Below are 16,297 nucleotides of genomic sequence, written 5' to 3'. Positions count from 1 at the left end.
ATTGATGTGTATTAATATTCCCTTCTCGCGCCTGCCAGCTCATGATGACCGTGGGCCTGCTGGCCGTGGTGGTCTACCTCTACACCGTGGTCGCCTTCAACTTCTTCCGCAAGTTCTACAACAAGAGCGAAGACGAGGACGAGCCGGATATGAAATGCGACGACATGATGACCGTAAGTCGCCCGTCGCCGCGAAGGCCGCCGCGCCGTCTGCTCGTCTTCGCCCAAAAAAAACGATGCGCGTTCACTCCGCCCCCCCCCCCCCGCAGTGTTACCTGTTCCACATGTACGTGGGCGTGCGTGCGGGCGGGGGCATCGGTGACGAGATCGACGACCCCGCCGGAGACGAGTACGAGCTGTACCGGGTGGTGTTCGACATAACGTTCTTCTTCTTCGTCATCGTCATCCTGCTGGCCATCATTCAGGGTAACGGCGTGGTGATGTCATCGCGTTAGGAGGAGGAAACGGGGACGATGTGGTTGTTGATGTTTCAATGTGTTTGAACTCTGCAGGTCTGATCATCGACGCCTTCGGAGAACTCAGAGACCAACAGGAGCAGGTCAAGGAGGACATGGAGGTGCGTGGCGCTCCCGTTCGACGCTCGTCGTTCCAGATGTTTCCACGGGAATGTTCGGCATCGTCGTCGACTGATGTTTGTTTTTTTGTCTGCAGACGAAATGCTTCATCTGCGGCATCGGAAGCGACTACTTTGATACGACGCCGCACGGCTTCGAGACGCACACGCTGGACGAACACAACCTGGCCAACTACATGTGAGTCCACCCGCGTGTGTGTGTGTGTGTCTGTGTGAGTGAGTGAGTGAGTGTGTGTGTGTGTCTGTGTTTGTCTCTGTCTCTGCGTGTGTGTGTGTGTGTGTGTGTGTCTGTGTGAGTGTGTGTGTGTGTGTGTGTCTGTGTTTGTCTCTGTGTGTGTGTGTGTGTGGGGGTGTTTGTGTCTGTATGTATGTGTGTGTGTGTGTCTCCGTCTGTGTTTGTGTGTGTGTAAGTGTGCGTGTCTCTGTGTGTGAGTGTGTGAGAGAGTGTGTGTCTGTGTGAGTGAGTGAGTGAGTGTGTGTGTGTGTGTGTGTCTGTGTGTGTGTGTCTGTGTTTGTCTCTGTGTGTGTGTGTGTCTGTATGTATGTGTGTCTCCGTTTGTGTGTGTGTAAGTGTGCGTGTCTCTGTGTGTGAGTGTGTGTGTGTGTGTGTGTATGTGTGTCTCTGTATGTATGTGTGTGTGTCTCCGTCTGTGTTTGTGTGTGTGTAAGTGTGTGTGTGTGTGTGTCTGTGTGTGTCTCTGTGTCTGTGTGTGTGTGTGTCTGTGTGTGTGTGTGTGTGTGTGTGTGTGTGTGTGTGTGTGTGTGTGTGTGTGTGTGTGTGTGTGTGTGTGTGTGTGTGTGTGTGTGTGTGTGTGTGTGTGTGTGTGTGTGTGTGTGTGTGTGTGTGTGTGTGTGTGTGTGTGTGTGTGTGTGTGTGTGTGTGTGTGTGTGTGTGTGTGTGTGTGTGTGTGTGTGTGTCCCAATGACATCATACTAACTTCAGTCTCTTTCAGGTTCTTCTTGATGTATCTTATCAACAAAGATGAGACGGAGCACACCGGGCAGGTCAGTTTTTAATAGTAATTGTTTATTATTCTTTTGTCTCTCTCTCTTTCTCTCTCTTGTTCTCTCTCTCTCCTCCTTTGACGTATTTATTGTTCTTTACATTTTTCTCTTCCAGGAGTCGTACGTGTGGAAGATGTACCAGGAGCGCTGCTGGGACTTCTACCCGGCCGGAGACTGCTTCAGGAAGCAGTACGAGGACCAGCTCTCATAACCCACCACGACGCCGCACGGAGGTAACCACGACGACGCCGCACGGAGGTAACCACGACGACGCCGCACGGAGGAAACCACGACGACCGCAGCGCTGCTCGTGTTCATCATTCCTGACGACGCTCACGGAGAAATGACTCACGAAAAATGCGAAAATAACTTTTTCATGAACAATTTACAGCGAGAACATGACGTCAAAACATGAAATGCAAATGGGATTCACACTGTTTTAGTTCGGTTTAGTGTCATCACGTATTTAATAATATTTAATTATACAACCATTTGCATGAAAATGTTTCCTCCAAACTAATTCAGGGTTATTATGGGATTCCATAAACGAGTTTTAACTAGTTTTCTCCTTGTGACAAGATAAAAGTGCCGAGCATCGATTACCACACGTGTAAAAGTACGCTTCACACTTTTCTGTCTTTATGTGTAATCACTAGTTTGATTCAAATGAATTATATATATTTTTTCTGATTATTGTCACTTTCACTTTTGCGTATTCATTTTTAATTTCTCTTTGTTTAGTTTTTTTTGATTTATTTTAAATATTTTTGTTTATTGTTTTTCAAGACGAGTTAAAGGTCTTTGTAATGTGACATTATGCTCACCTGCATCATATTGTACGTGTATTGTATAATATATATATGTAAATATATATATATGTATGTGTGTATATATATATGTATGTATGTGTATATGTATATATATATATACATGTATGTGTGTGTATATATATATATATATGTGTGACGGTGCTAATGTCCATTTAAAACCCTTAAAATGTGGTACACTTACTTTAGGGATGCAATTCCGGGTCAGTGAATATATTTCTACTAAATTATAAGTGGCGATCAAAAGGTATTTAAATTAGATTAAAAATCTGCAATTTTACTTAATTATGTAGTAAAATGACACAGGAAAGGACTGAAAGGCAAAAGATGGCGAGAGGAAGTGCCCGTCGGGCCGCGGTGGCGCCGGGAGGCTGAGAGACACTGTGGTGTTTGTCCGGTGGACGTCTCTGCGGTTGTGAACTCAGTTTTTTGGGGATTCAAATGAGAATGTTGGAAAATGAGCCCAAGAGATTTATTTATTTAAACGGAATCCCAAAAATAACTTTTATTATTTCTTGTGTTTGTAAAACTGAAATGATATTAAAAGATAAATATGTAAAAGAAAACCGATGAGCAGGATTCAGCAAGTTTGTGTCTGTTAAACTGTGGAGCCTCTGATGAGGGATTAAGGCCGAGCTCGAAAACCCAGGTTGAGCCTCCGAGTCGACTGGTGACATGATGAGCACCTCGGGGATCCACTTCGGGATCCACCACGGGGATCCACTTCGGGATCCACCACGCATCCACCACTTAAGTAATAAAGTGTGAATGTGTTTTTTTGTTTGTGTTTTAACATTTGCAGATGGGTAGATCCAGATGTGTGCATGTTATTATGATGGTTTTGTCAACGTCGTCTGATTGGTCGAGCCCCTCATCCACCTGACCGCCTCTCACTTGTGGGAATGACAGACTGTGAGTTATGCTTTAATCCAATCAGCTCCCTCCCATCATGACCACTGGACCATGTTTATACTATCACCAAGATTATTATTATTTCTTGTAATTTCCAACCTGCTTTTATTCTCTACAGGTGGATGTATGTGCAGCAACTGGTGCTGCTGCAGAGCCGCAGTGAGGCGAGCTGCCCAGGTCGCCCTCTGGTGGAGGCAGAGAGTATTGCATCGCCCTGATCCTGACGGAATACAGATCTGCTGCTGTCACCGCTGCAGACTGCAGTGCTGGGGCTCGCTCTGCTTTCTCGACTGATCTTTGCCTCGATGCGGGTTAAAGTGATTCATTGTTCACATCTGGTGCACCGTGACCGCTGAGGTACCGGAAACCTGAGCCCTGACACAGAGGTCACCCTGACCGTTAAGATCTGACCTCAACCAGCTACAAAGAAGAGCATTTATAGCTTTATGTTTAACAAATGTGATAAAAACAGCTCGCTCATGCACAATGCGTGACTATTTTTTACATTTTGCATCATCCTGCTTAGAACTACTGGAGTATATTTACTCACCCTCTCCTCTATTTTAACATATTTGTCAAAAAAGAAAAGGCCCAAGCTGACTCCAGGTTGTGATTTTTTTAACTGACGACACATTTTCTTTTCCTGCTTACCTCTCGTGTCACAGATTACACACGAATACCTGGTGCCGTGTGCACTTGAATTGATCCGGTATGGAGGTAATAACAGAAGCATTTTTATAATTTTTTTGTCAATGGCTGAATATCCTAAAATTATTTAAAAAGGTGAGTTAATAAGACATGTTTGTTTATATAATTGCTTTGGAAAATGTGTAATCGTAATAAAGTCTACAGTCACCGGGGCTTTGAACACTGCCATGCTGATATTTATTAACCAGGTATAATGTTTTAAATGGCTCCGGGGTCTAAACACAGAGAAACACTGAGGCTGGGGGCGATGCAGGTATCTGGTCATGAACCAAGAAGTATTTAGCACATTTAAATTCGACCTGATGATTTTTGAGTGTCTTTTGCTGATATTTAACATCAAAAAGTGTTCAAATCTTTCAATCAGGACCAAAGAGCCCAGCCACCAACGGAACCGTAGAGTTATGTTTTACATGTTATTGTCTTTACACAACATATATTCATTCACGTCTTAATCTTTCATTTAATTGCTTAATTAAATCCATGGGATTTTGATGCTTTTTGATTCTAGTGGATTTACTTTCTAGATGATGTGAAAGCAAAGAGGCTGAAAATCGACTTAAAATGTCATCGTGACCTCAAAATAAATGTTTTTTGAGGAACAAATAAGTTGCCAGGAAAGTCAGTCAATACTTTCTATAATACGTTCTATAAAGGCTCATTATGTTCAAATGCAAAAACGCAGAATGAACCATGTTTACATCCTGCAATTAACACATTTTTTTGGTCTCTATAGATAATTTCCGTGTCAATGTCAACTGTGCGGGAGACATTTTACACGTTATATACATTTTATTAAGGCTTAAAGTTAGGGATAGTTAAGGGCCTTAACCATACCGGTGATGTCATGGGGACTAATTCCATATTTTAAAGAGTCTTTAAACCTGCAATAACTGATATTTGACGGTCTACCCAAAACCACGACCCTTGACCTTATGCAGAGCACTAGTATTTCCATGGGGACTGATTAATTTTGGAGATTGTCTGTGATCTTGCTCCCTTACTTGTCAAGTAAAAATATAATCACAATTACCTTCTATACGTCATTGTGAATTTGGTAATCGTTTGCAATGATGCATAATATGCAATGTACACTGCAAACTCATTGCAAGCCATGAAAAAAAAATCACTATCAATACGAGACATGTCTACGTTGAATCAGTATTCTTATCGTATAACCTTGAATGGATGAAAATAGATCTGCATCTGACTCCACTTTTTCTGCATGTACTGTGTTTCTTTCAAATATATATATATATATATATATAGAGAGAGAGAGAGAGAGAGATGTTACTGTGCTTTAGGTATGTACGTTAAATGCAGATTAGTGGTATGTATATTGAGCCCATTTTCACTTCTATAAATAAAATGTACGTTTGGAAATCTGTCAGTTCTACTTGTCTTTTCTTCATACTTTTTCATATAATTAGGCACACACACACACACACACCAGGTTTTGGATCCCAGTTCAAGATGACCAGTGAACAGTGAAAGTCATCCTCAAGATGTTCATATATTACGAACCACGAGTCGGAGTGTCTCAAATGTGACATTATTATTATTATAAGATTTTATTAAAATAATTAAACGAAAAAAAACGTTAAAGTAAATAAATAAATAAAAAAGAGTAATCGATCTCGATCTTCTTGTCTTTTAACCGGAATATATTCTTCCATCTTTCCGCTTATGGCGCCAACGGCAAAAAAAACCCCATATAAACAACGACGGAGGATTTCTCTCTCGCCTCCGCTTTCACTCTCTGATCGGCCGCTCCATCGCCGCGGCACAGCTTCCTGGTTTCCGCGTATCGGTCGTAAGCGGCAGAAGCAGCGGTAGCAGGGCCCTCCCTCTGTCTCTGCGGATAAATACTCGCAGCCTGCCTATATCCAGGCATGGATGACGGTTGCACTCAGACATGGCACTGCGACATTACACCCTCGACTTCAAGCTCTCTGCGGCAGGTAAGAAGAGCGCGAGGCGAGCCCCTGAACGCAGCACCCGGGGTTCTGCACCCGGTGGGCTGCACGCTAGCTAGCCGGCTAATAACTGCTCGTGTGTCACTGCCCTTCAAAACTGTTAACGCTGTATTGATGTTGATGCAACATGGCTGATGGTAGCGCACACGCATAAGATATGTATATGTATATATATTTACAAGTCTGGGCTGGGAGCTGAAAGTCTTCGTGCGTGAAATACCTCATGTCACTTGCATGGATGTTATTTTATTTATTGTATTTTATGTTTTTTAAGTTGAGGTATATTCGGTTTTTATTGCTCCGGTTGGAAGCCTCGATGCACCATCGTGAAATAAAAATGTGCTCAAGCCAGAAATGTCGCACAGGAAGCGGCGGCGCATTTTTCGCCATTTTTTTTGTTTTGTTTGTTGAGAATCTAACAAAAAAAGTTCAAGTTAGCGTGCTTTTGCTGAGTTCAAGGACACTTTGTGAGCTCTTAACTCTCCATGAGACGAGCAGTAAGCTACTTGTCTCAAAATAGCAGTTGCAAGAACTGTAGTCACCGATAGTGAAGTAAGTGACCATCTTTTTTTAACAGAACTATACTGAGGTAGTTAATGTTCTAATATCACAATAACCAAAATCGATTGATGTATATTATTGCGGATCATCTGCATAACAATGAACGTTTATATAGAGTTTTCTGAATAAAATTGCCTAAAGGAAGCAGATATAAGGTGTCCAAGCACAGAACCTTGTGGAACTCCGAGACTAACTTTGGTGTCTCGGAGTTTACGCAAACAAATTGATCTTATGAATAGGACTTAAACCAGCTTAGTGCGGTTACTTTTAATGTACTTTAACAGAGACGGGTCCTTTCGTCTGATGCAATTAGAAGGTATTTAGTCATTTTCACCAGTGCTCTCTGAATCCTGACTGAAAAACCTCAAGTAGAGGTCTAATGACGGCTATTTTGAAGGACATGGTTAGTAAAGAGATAATATCTCGTAGTAAGGTGCCGAATAAAGGTAAAACCTCTTTAAGCAGTCTAGTCAGGATGGGGTCAAAGAGACAGGTAGATGTTTTAGACTTAGAAATTGTTAAAGTCAATTGGTGTAGGTCAATGGGAGAAAGCACTATAAATATATATGTTTCTGAGGTCTAATAGTTTGAATCTTTTCATTGATAACATTTTTAAAATCACTTTATTCTTCTGGATTATCTATTAATGACTAAAAGGCTGCACTGGCTTTACGGAGGGTTTTCATGCATATATTTTAAGACCATCTCTCCAGACTAACTGTGATTTATCCCCAAAATATGTTGTGATGTTTGCATTAAATAATAATTTGCTACTTTTATGTCAACAAAAGTGCTATTTCACCACTGATGGAGACAATGTATGGGGGAAAGTTTATTTTAGTCTTCTTGTTTTTCATTGTTCTGCCTTTTTTATTCTGTTTTCCCAGTTGACTCTGCTTCAACAGTTCCTGATCTCCTGTCCATATTTCATGAGCATGAAATGACAGAAACTGTGCATGAAACAAATGGCCATGGATACCTCGGTACATTTATTGGCAAGAATGGCTGGTAAGAGACTCATTTTATACTTGCCATATATTTATAAGGTTTGTTTTCTTTTGTTCTCTGCTCAGAGATCCAGTAATGGCCAAAAAACCACTATAATTTATTAGCTTTACTCTCTGCACATTATATTTGAATGGGAACTATGATTTTATGGTAATTAGCTGGGAATGGAGGTGCTCTTAATTGGCTCACTTTCTAGTAATTAATAAATGCATATAGTTAAGTAAAAACTACATATAGACTGTATTTAGTTTCCCATATGAGGCGTTTCTCTTTTCTTGGTAGTTTGTGGTGACAGTTTGTTGTCACAGACTTACTGGACCCGTTTTGAATATCTTTGCACATCTTGCACTCCCAAGATAAAAAAAAGGAAATGTGTGGGCTTGAGCCCCGTGGTCCTTTTTAAAAATATGTGACCCTCCTCACTTATATCAAAGTAAAGCTACACCCTTATTATTATTTGTAATTATTTTCTCATGACTCAATGAGGAGTATCTTTCAGCCTCGGGGTGTTTTTTGAATCTCACGCCACTATTGCAGCAATGAAGTCGAACTGAATTCCAAGTGGGCTCCAAACGACTTGGCGTGAAGACGAGTTTACGGCTGTTGGGTTTCCTTGAGCACCCCGAGGAAGAATCTGCTGCATGTCTACTGAGGCTGCTTATTGGGAAAAGTTGTGAAAATGTTGGGTCAATTTAGTAATAAATAGGTTTCGTACGGTCATGGAAAATCTGAAAAAGTCGTGGAATTTTAAAATGGTTATTTCTAGCCCTGGAAAAGTCATTGAAAAAAATAAAATCCCAAAAGTTTTGAAAAATCATAGGAGTTTCTTGTATTCATATGTTCACTTACGCAGTATGAACATATTTCCATGACTTTTCCAAAACATTTTGGGGATTTTTTTAATTTTCTGTATCCATTGGAATTCTCATTGTTGGTTTCAATACTACATTTGACTACATCTTCTCACTTTTTCATGTATGCACCGAGATTTCACAAAATGTTTGGTCACGGAAATTAGTTTGAAAAGTCCTGTTTATGAATCCTGAAATAAAATGTTCTCACTTTATTGTTTTGTTTCACAACTCAACTTCTCAGGCTTTCTGTTCTGCGCGTGCACTCCCACGGGCTGGTGACCGTTGATCTGCAGTGTTATGAAGACGACAACATTGCACAAGTAGACAATGTAGGTGAATAAAAATAAAAAAACACAATACTTCGACCAAAGTGCACAGGAAGTCCCACAGTGCAGAATGTCATGTGGTGTTATTAATGTTTAAGCTCACGAATCTCTCTTTACTACTTCCAGACATAAAGATCTGTGCCAAACAATTATTGCAAGGTTGTAAAGTAAGAAGAGCATAAAAGTAAAACCTCTTAAATAGCTTGTGGAAAGGTGACTTGAGAAGTCGGTATGTCCCGTGTTTTGTCTACTTGCCTCAGGGACCCAAAACAGGCAAAAAGTACAACTGTGTCTCCTGATAGTTGAAGCATGCCGAGCCCAGGGAAACAATATGGCGGCTGCATTGTACTGCACTGGCACTACACTGTGGTCCCTTTTAGTAGTTTAAAAAAAATCAAAATCACAATGCGGCCTACTGCAACTTCCAAAACATCACAAGAGGTAATATTTAAACACCAAATGGGTCAAAATAAAAATTTTGCTGCAGAGAAGTCGTGGCCGACACATTCATACTCTACAGATTTAAGGAAACATATTTGTTTGGTGCAGATCCTTGGAAAAAAATCTCACTATTAGCATTTTAACATGAGAATAATGATGTAAAAATTATCATCTCTAATATTGGCTTCAACCTGCTGGAAATTCACTTTGGTCACTGCCTTGCGTATATATTTTCTTTCCTCTGTATATTTACCTTCGCATTGAAAATGCGGAAGGTTATGTTTTGATCGCCATTTATTTATTTGTATGCGTGTTATTCGCATAACTCAAAAAGTATTAAACCGAATCGCATGAAATTTGGTGGGATGATTGGTTATTATCCGGGGATCATTTGATTAGATTTTGGGATTGATTGGGTCAAAGGTCAAGGTCATGAAAAGGTCAAAATCTTCTTTTTACCATAGCATGGTCAATTTGTATCCAATTGGCATGCAACTAATGCCAAAATGTTCATAATTCAATGCCCAATCTTGTGATATGCGAAGGTATGCGCTCTACCCAGTGCCTTTTATTTTTACTAATGCTCTAATAAACCCGCTGCTGTGATCCTGAAATTTCCCCACTATGGGACTAATAAAGCATTATTTTATCTTATATTGCAATTTCAGACCAAATAATCACAATCTTCGATATTTTTCTAACACGCGTTGTTGTGGCGTTTCCTCCACAGCTTTTAAATGCACTGGAATCGAAGCTGAAGGCTCTGCTAAATGGCAATATAACACGGATTAAAAGGTACGAATCTGGAGGTGTATGCATTTCATGACCGCTTCCTCGCGGCAGTGATGTTGACTCCTCGTGTCGCCCACCCTCCACACCAAGGCTCCCGGCCCTCATACGAGGAGCAGAAGTGGACCGGTACTGGCCCACGACCGACGACCGACTGGTGGAGTACGACATGGACCAGCTGGTGTACGAAGAAGATTCTGCATTCCAAAACATAAAGATCCTTCACTCGCAGCAGTACGGGAACGCCCTAATACTCGACGACGACTTGAGTGAGTATCTAGGAAACGGCCACAAAGTTATTTTGAGACACAACGTACAGTTTGGCTCCATCAATTGATTTACGCTATTTAAAACCAATATAATACAAATAAAAATGGCTGCCACCAAAATAAACTTTCTATCAATTATCCTTTTTTTTAATTTTTTTTTAATGAAATCTATTTTCATCTAAATAATTAATGTTCCTTATACACAAATATTGAAAAATATAAGTTATTTAAAAAAAAATCAAACTGGCCAATTCTTATTATATATAAATAAATGTCTGCCACCAAAACAAACTTTCTATCAATTATACTTTTTTAAATGTTTTTTAAGAAATCGATTTTCATCGAAACAATTAATGTTCTTTATATCAAAATATAAAAAAATAAAATATAAGAATTATAAAAAATAATCAAACTGGCCAATGTCATTATATATATATATACTTTATTTTTATTTATTATAATGTAGCACTAAACGTCACACGGGGTACCCCTGGCAGCTAGAGATATTTTGACGCACTAATCGTGTAATGCACAAGATTCAACCTGCATTAGTTAATCTGACGACGATGATGATGTTATCGTATTATTTCTGTGACTTGTTTAATTATTTCGGGTTTTTTTTACCGTGCAGACCTGGCGGAGAGCGACCTGGCCTACACCCTCGCCATCATGGGCAGCGGAAGAGAGAACTATACTGGAAAAGAGGTGCTGATACTGGGCGGAGGGGACGGAGGCATCCTGTTTGAGATGGTCAAGCAAAAGCCAAAGATGGTCACCATGTTGGATATATCCTTTTCTGGGTTTATTTTTATGTTTTAATGTAGTTTCCTGTCGCAGCTCTTACTTAATATGATACTTGTGGTCGATGGTTCCTTTACAACGTGTGCACATCGACCAGAAGGTGATCGACGCGTGCAAAAAGTACATGAGAGGAACGTGTGGAGACGTTCTCGACAAGATGGAGGGAGACTGTTACAAAGTGAGTGCCGAGTGTTACCGCCATGAAACCGTTTCCCTTGCCACAACCCGGCTCCTCAAGAGGAACGCGTCGTTGTAACCTAATCGTTAAAAAAAGAAAGAAAAGAAAAGCAGATTCAGAATTTTAAAATCCTGCATTGTTTACATACAGAAAAATAATGGTTCTTTAAAGGCTTTGTGGTTCTACGAAGAACCATCACCTACTGAAGAAGTATTTTTTTTGTTTACGGCACCATTATAAGTTCTTTGAGGAACTCTTTAAGCAAATGGTTCTTTAAAAAATCCTGGTTTGAAAGGTTCTTTGAGGCACCATATATGGTGCCTTAAAGAAGTATTTTTTCTTTGAGACACCTTTTATAGGTTCTTTGAAGAACTCTTTAAGGAAATGGTTCTTTAAAGAACAATGGTTTGAAAGGTTCTTTGTGGAACCAAATATGGTTCCTTAAAGAACCATTTTAGAAGGTTCTTTGAGATACCTTTATAGGTTATTTGATGAACTCTTTAAGGAAATGGTTCTTTAAAGAACAATGGTTTGAAAGGTTCTTTGTGGAACCAAATATGGTTCCTTAATGAACCATTTTTGAAGGTTCTTTGAGATACCTTTATAGGTTCTTTGATGAACTCTTTAAGGAAATGGTTCTTTAAAGAACAATGGTTTGAAAGGTTGTTTGTTGAACCAAATATGGTTCCTTAAAGAACCATTTTAGAAGGTTCTTTGAGATACCTTTTATAGGTTCTTTGATGAACTCTTTAAGGAAATGGTTCTTTAAAGAACGCTGGTTTGAAAGGTTCTTTGTGGAACCATAAATGGTTCTTCTATGGCATCCCTCTGAAGAACCATTTTCGGTTCTAGATGACGCCTCTTCTGTGCGCTAGCTTGCCGTGTTTTCCTCGCTGTCTTTGCTGTCGTCCCGTTTCACAGCATTAAATAAATAAAACCGGGACGGGCTGATATTTTTGTTCCGGCTCATATGAACAAAGACGTTTTGTCCGCAGCATGTTTTCCTCGTGAAAGCAGCTCGAGGAGAAGCCGGTTGAGTTGAATCTCCTCGTCTCTTCCAGATACTCGTGGAGGACTGCGTCCCCGTGCTGAAGAAGTACGTCCAGGAGGGAAAGACGTTCGACTACGTGATCAATGACCTGACCGCGATCCCGATATCCACGACGCCAGAAGAAGGTTTCTATATTTCTTGTGTGTGAAACATGTCATATCTTTCAGAGATGCAGCTCCGCTGTCTGAACCTGTGTCCCGCTTGTCGTAGACTCCACGTGGGACTTCCTGCGTCTCATCTTAGACCTGTCCATAACAGTCCTGCATCCGTCGGGGAAATATTTTACGCAGGTGAGTAACTGCTTCCCGTGTTCATGCTTCATGGTCGGCGCCGGAAATACACCAGAGCAAAACTGCCCTTAAGAAATATCATTTTAATATAAACAAATGCCCCCATAATTTCCTCAAATAATTCTGATAATTTAATGAACTGGTCAAAAACATCGTAGCATATATGACCTGGTCCAGAATCTATTAGACTACTGCCTAATAGTGTTATTATTGCCTAATAATCTTATTACCTAATAGTCTTATTATTGCCATTTGATGGCAATTGCTCATATCCTGTAAGCCTAAATGAGTAAATTTATTATTTTGAACAAAGGTTAAATCTTTCACAACTTTCAAAAAGTGCTCCCAATTTTATTTTTAAATGCCCCTGGATTTCAGTCGTTGGGGGCAAAAAAATTGAAAATTCCCTACCCTGTATATGTGTGTATGTATGTATATATGTTAGGGATGCACCGATCTGATCGGCGCCGATCCATATCGGCCGATATTCCCATTATCGGTTTTGATCGGCGTTCTCAAAACGGCCGATCAGATGACGTAACATCTGCGACAACTATCAGAGACGTTTCAATCGCGGCGCACCGCAACGGAGACGATGCGCCCGGCGAGGGCCGCAGAGTGAGAGGGCAGAGGGGGTCCTCCCCACCGAGCGGCGTCCCCGTCCCCCGAGTTGAATCTCTGGGTCGACTCAGCCGACTCTCACATGTCTGAGGCTCTGAGCCCCTACAGACTGATGCTCACGGTAAACGCATTCCATCGGGAGCGCGAGGGTTTGATAAAGTTAGCGGAAGGATTTATGTGACAACATCCGGTTTTGCAAAGTTAGCGGAAAGAACCACGTGAAACAACATCCGTTTATCAAAATAAGATGTCGACAAATCATACACGAACATATAAAAGTAAACAATGAACTGATTTTGTATCTTTAGAGATCGTTTCTGATATTTAGCTTAAATTATGCTAACATTAAAACATTGTAACTGGACCAAGGAAGAGTTTATAAAAATATGTCAGACTTTTGTATGTTAAAAAAAGTCCTGTATATAGATCTCCCCAAGAGTTCCAGGAAATGAATGATGCAGATGTGTTCCATACATATCTGAAATCCCCTACAATAGCAATCAAACAATTTTAATGTATCAATTAGGACATTCTTCAAAGTAAAAGTCCTAAATGTTTAAAGAAATCTGTAATTTCTTTAATGTTTGAGTTGCTTTATATATATATATTTCCTCATAGTCCTCGGCAATAATGCTACACAATAAATAGAATGCTTCAATCGACACCGTGATCGGTATTATCGGATCGGCAGATACTGATTTCAGAGATCGGTGATCGGCACCAAAAACCTGATCGGTGCATCTCTAATATGTGTGTATATATATATAATATGTGTATATATATATTTATTTCTAATTGTCAAAAGGTGAATATTTATGTAATGGGAACACACCACTTCCCCCCCCCCCACACACACACACACACAAATAATTAGCTCCAGTTTGCGTGTGACGTTGTGTTTGCTGCCGGTCGCCAGGGTAACGCGGAGAACATGAAGGAGTCTCTGCGGCTGTACGAGGAGCAGCTGGGGAAGCTCTCGTGTCCCGTGGGCTTCTCCAAAGAGGTGGTGTGCGTCCCCTCCTACGTGGAGCAGTATCCTTCACTCGCCTCTAGGGGGCGCGACGAGCTGATGAGCTGCTGTTGTGACCGCAAAGCATTCATCTACAAGCATGAGTTTGTTCACATCCCATTTACTGTGAGAACATTACTTCACACGCATCATCTTCTCCCTTTCTCCTTCTTGTTCTAGTTCTTCTCCTCCTCCTTCGTCTTGTCCTTCTACTTGTTCTCCTTCTTCATCTCCCTTTTTCCTTCTCCTAGTTCTTGTTCTCCTGCTTCTACTTGTTCTTCTCCCTTTCTTGTTCTCCTTCTTCTGGTTCTTCTTGTTCTAGTTCTCCTCCTCCTTATTCTTGTTCTTTTTGTTCTAATTCTCCTCCTTCTTGTCCTTCTTATTGTTCTAGTTCTCCTCCTTATCATTCTTGTCCTTCTACTTGTTCTTCTTCGTCTCCCTTTTTCCTTCTCCTAGTTCTTGTTCTACTTGTTCTTCTTCCTTTCTTGTTCCAATTCTCCTTCTTCTTGTTCTTCTACTTGTTTTCCTTCTTCTTCTACCTTTCTTCTCCTCCTCTTTCTTCTTCTGTCGCCCTGTCTTTGGTGGCTGTATTCCTGTGACTTGTCACATGTTGTCTAACCTTAATTCTCTCGTGTCAGATGGGTTTTCTACTCCGTCTGGAAGAAGTAAAAACCGCCGCTCCGCTCGAATCCCCGGCGACGGGAACCTGAACGCTGCTGTTGCCTTCAGGGTGTGTTCAGACTGGAGGAAAAACAAATTAGAGGCAACACAAAGTTTAGATTCATGTATTGTGTGTGACTTTTTTTGAAATAGTGGATAAAGAATCGATCTGGAGAAATAAAGCAAAACTAAAGTGGCGTTGTCCCACACACTCGTTAGAGCGCGGCGCCCGGCCGCAGCTCACATCTGGACACCGATTGGTTGTTTTTTGGATTTCAAAAAACACTCCAGCGGTCCACGTTACTGTGAATAAATCAAGATGGAAAAATTAACTTTTGCATTCAGTCTGAGCACATCTCAAAGAACATGACGGCAGTTTCCTTTATTAGTTGAACCCCGTTCTACGCCCTACCCTCATCTGACTTCTCGCTCTTCCTGGTTTATTTGGGTGCTGGTTGTATTTTTGCTTGTTTTGACTTGGGATACATTTGCATGTACTCTGAAGAAACTGGATGTGTAAACAGTAATTTGATACACTGGTGAAGTGGTGTAGCTCCTCTTGCAGCAAGGTGTGTGCGCTGTACTTTTCTTTTTCTTTTTTTTCAAGGTTATTCTTGAGTTCTGAGGTTGCGTCGTGCGAGTAGACCGATGGAAAGTCTCGGCGCCGCTGAACTCCGTCGCGGTTTTTTTAAGTTTCCGTTTCTTCCTCTCTGAGGCGATCGCGACCGAACGAGACGGAAGTGTCGAAGTGTTTTAAAAAATAAAGGGAAAACGAGATTCCACCACCTTATTCCACGTCTGTGCTCGTGCTGTTTTTATGTCGTGTTTTATTTGCGCCCTCTATTCTTTTTCCCCAGTATATTTGAAGTTATGTAAGCGTTGGGTGCATGAGGACGGTGAATGTAGCCGCGGATACAGTCCACAGCACGTTGATGCGTGGGCAGCCCTGTGGGACTCAGTTACATTTATTTATTCTATATAATTTCACCAAATGCTGTTCTGTCCTATTGGAGAAACTTTCTGTGACCTACAATTAAAAGTGTTTTTTTGGGGGGAACATGTCTCGACTCCTGTTTTTGCTTCTCCAAAACATTTAATTGATGTTCTATCAGACGACCATGGATCATTTTAGGAAACCATGTTAAAATTATATTCTTTGATCAAATGATAATGGAATTCCAAACTAGCAATTTAAATTCCCCAAATGTTTTTTTTTGGGAAATTCAAAAAGAGAAAATTCAATAATTGCATTTTCATATTCTCGTATAATATTTCTGAAGTTGTTTTCATTACATGGGTTACCATAAAGGTCAGTGTATGTCACGAACAATGTTTTAGAAATTATATAAATAAAATGCCATAACAATTTTATTAGTTTCTTACCGCTCTAGAGAGCTTGTAGTACATTGTTACCCCTCTA

General features: G+C 40.7%; 2 protein-coding genes across 5 annotated transcripts in view; both read left to right on the top strand.

The window, feature by feature from the left end:
• Nucleotides 1-2,999, top strand: part of LOC130210325 (ryanodine receptor 1-like) — a 60,439-nt gene extending 57,440 nt beyond the window's left edge. For all 4 annotated transcript variants that reach the window (XM_056440476.1, XM_056440459.1, XM_056440469.1 and 1 more), the window contains 6 exons: nt 39-173; nt 269-425; nt 512-576; nt 672-772; nt 1,548-1,599; nt 1,715-2,999. In XM_056440476.1, the coding sequence (XP_056296451.1) occupies nt 39-173; nt 269-425; nt 512-576; nt 672-772; nt 1,548-1,599; nt 1,715-1,810 (606 nt within the window). In that variant the 3' untranslated portion in view covers nt 1,811-2,999. The remainder of the gene's footprint in view (nt 1-38; nt 174-268; nt 426-511; nt 577-671; nt 773-1,547; nt 1,600-1,714) is intronic.
• Nucleotides 3,000-5,854: 2,855 nt separating this feature from the next.
• On the top strand, nt 5,855-15,938 carry sms (spermine synthase). The gene is made up of 11 exons (XM_056411640.1): nt 5,855-6,004; nt 7,468-7,588; nt 8,684-8,771; nt 9,940-10,004; nt 10,092-10,267; nt 10,899-11,055; nt 11,159-11,246; nt 12,308-12,422; nt 12,508-12,587; nt 14,125-14,240; nt 14,856-15,938. The coding sequence occupies exons 1-11, from the start codon at nt 5,959-5,961 to the stop codon at nt 14,884-14,886; spliced, it is 1,083 nt and encodes a 360-aa protein (XP_056267615.1). The 5' UTR covers nt 5,855-5,958; the 3' UTR covers nt 14,887-15,938.
• The last annotated feature ends 359 nt before the right edge of the window (nt 15,939-16,297 follow it).

This window comes from Pseudoliparis swirei, chromosome 3 (assembly GCF_029220125.1).
Source record: "Pseudoliparis swirei isolate HS2019 ecotype Mariana Trench chromosome 3, NWPU_hadal_v1, whole genome shotgun sequence".
Lineage (NCBI taxonomy): Eukaryota > Metazoa > Chordata > Actinopteri > Perciformes > Liparidae > Pseudoliparis > Pseudoliparis swirei.
Note: the sequence above shows the minus strand (reverse complement) of the source record. Positions and strands in the feature narration are given on the sequence as shown.

Excerpts from the sequence above, each read along its gene's own strand:
- sms (XM_056411640.1), top strand. The coding sequence starts at position 5,959 with ATGGCACTGCGACATTACACCCTCGACTTCAAGCTCTCTGCGGCAG. Across the intron at positions 10,005-10,091 it reads AATATAACACGGATTAAAAG|GCTCCCGGCCCTCATACGAG; the intron begins GTACGAATCTGG and ends CTCCACACCAAG. Across the intron at positions 11,056-11,158 it reads ATGGTCACCATGTTGGATAT|CGACCAGAAGGTGATCGACG; the intron begins ATCCTTTTCTGG and ends ACGTGTGCACAT.